At 40.0% G+C, this 2,056-nt stretch overlaps 1 protein-coding gene across 1 annotated transcript in view; it reads left to right on the top strand.

Annotated features, from left to right (window-relative positions):
• The window catches only part of LOC101848579 (paladin), a gene marked incomplete at its 5' end in the record, with an annotated part of 84,596 nt that overhangs the window by 60,739 nt on the left and 21,801 nt on the right, over positions 1 to 2,056 (top strand). Inside the window, 1 exon segment of the mRNA XM_013081204.2 lies at positions 700 to 834. Coding sequence (XP_012936658.1) covers positions 700 to 834 — 135 coding nt within the window.

The raw sequence follows: 2,056 nt of genomic DNA, 5'->3' as shown, positions 1-2,056 counted from the left end.
GAAGAAGAAGAAGAACAAGAACAAGAACAAGAAGAACAAGAAGAAGAAGAAGAAGAAGAAGAAGAAGAGGAAGAGGAAGAAGAAAAAGAAGAAGAAGAGAGAAGTAAACAATAGGCTTAAATGCCATCCAAGGATATGTTTTGTCTCTCTTTTTCTTTTTCTTTTTTTTTGCTCCTCTCAACAAACGTGGAAATAATCCTTTAAAAAGAAAAACAGAAAAGGAAAAGTTTGGGAAATCGGGGAGAAAAAAAAGAGTCCAGATTGTACTGCATGAAAAAATAACCCCACATGATAGCCTATATTGCGCCTAACTTACAATATACGGTAAAAAAAAAATCCTTTTTTCAACTTTTCAAACTTACATTTCAAATTCAATATTCCATAACCATTTCGTTTTTCTACTATCCAAATTTATTGTCTGATTACAATATACTTTAGCTATATCATGTTTCAACTTTTCACAAACATGTATTCATCAGATTCCATAATACCTTTACAATATCATTTGTCAGTTTTCACATTTATTCTTCTGGTTACAATATGCCTCAACTAGATCTAGATCTATATCTTTTTTCAACTTTCCAAATTACGACATACCTTAACAATATCGGTTCTCAGCTTTCGAAATTTGTTCTTCCGGTTACAATATACTGTAATAACGTCGCAATTCAACTTTTCAAATTTAATTTAATTTTTCAGATGTCGGACAATCTGACATGGTCCTACAGCAAATGGCTTCACAGAAACCCGGAGATCACTCAGCTGTGCTGTGAGCTGGACCTGTCCGAGTCGTGTGCCCCTACGTCACTGCTCAGCTCCCAGCTGAGATACTTGGTCAGTTGGAATGTAACGTCGTGCATGATTTCACGTTTAACTTTAACTCTGAGACCGCGGGCTCTCGTGGCCTTGAGGTTAAGGTGTGGGCCTCTCATTCAAAGGTCCCGGGTTCGAATCCGGGTAACGACCGAAAATTTTCTTCTCTAAAATTGTCTCTTTTCATTCTTTTCACTTCTTTTCCTGCTCTCTAGCAATGTTCTGGTCTGTTTACGTCTCCACTTTCTCCCCCTCCCCTCCTGTGCCCCATCCTCTGGGCTCCTGACTCTTTCTGGAACTTTTCTACTGCTACTCCTTGGCTCCTTCTTACTGCTGTCTTTCAGCCGCACCCATGTTCTTCTGGTAGGAAAGATCTACACCTAGCCTTCTCGGAGAAGGGCGAAAAAATCTCGGAGGGCCCGCGTGCTAGTTGCGCACGTTAAAGATCTCTTGGTGGTCTAAAATCGATAAGGGTAGGCTTCGACCGCCACCCGGGTAAAATTCAAGTTTCCTACCAATTGAAAAGTTTAAAGTGTCCCGCGCGCTCACATGACCTTATGCAGTTGCGAGCGCCGTAAAACTCTAACAAAAAAAAACCCAACAAAAAAACCAAAACAAAACAAACCGTCTTAGACAACGCGACGAGTCAGTTCAACTGGCTCACAGTAACACACTGTTGTTTACACTCACAACACAAATCTACCAAACCACTGCATATGTGTGGGTGGTTAGCGGGTGTTCTAGAGTGGTTTGTTTCTTCTTTCCTATCAAACACATATCGTCCTTATCTCCCCTCCTTCTTTTTTATGTTTGTTACTCTCTTGTAACACCTCTAATCTTCTGGCGCTCATATGACCTTATGCAGTTGCGAGCTCTGTAAGACCTCTACTAAAACTAAGAACTGCATATGCATCTTTTCTGTTATATTCAAACTATAATATTATTATATTTACTGCTTGGATCTTTCATTTCTACTTTGTTTGGTGTTATTGTAGGAAAATTGGTTAAGCTAAAGTGGAGTCGTATGATGGTCAGTGATGCTGAAAACTTGGATAAAAAAATGTCTGCTTACGAAGGAGGAATAGCCTTTTGTATGCTAAGAGTAAAGGCTCTCCATCAGTTAGGGCTAGATAGTCTAGACTGCACTTCTGGGCAGAAGATATTCGTAGACGTCTCCAGCGAGCCCCCAGGAACTATTCGGAGACGCACTACCGCATACAGATGCATTGCCTTTTTTTTTTTG

The sequence above is a fragment of the Aplysia californica genome, unplaced genomic scaffold (assembly GCF_000002075.1).
Source record: "Aplysia californica isolate F4 #8 unplaced genomic scaffold, AplCal3.0 scaffold00120, whole genome shotgun sequence".
NCBI classification, from domain to species: Eukaryota; Metazoa; Mollusca; class Gastropoda; order Aplysiida; family Aplysiidae; genus Aplysia; species Aplysia californica.
This window is presented reverse-complemented; position numbering and strand designations above follow the sequence as displayed.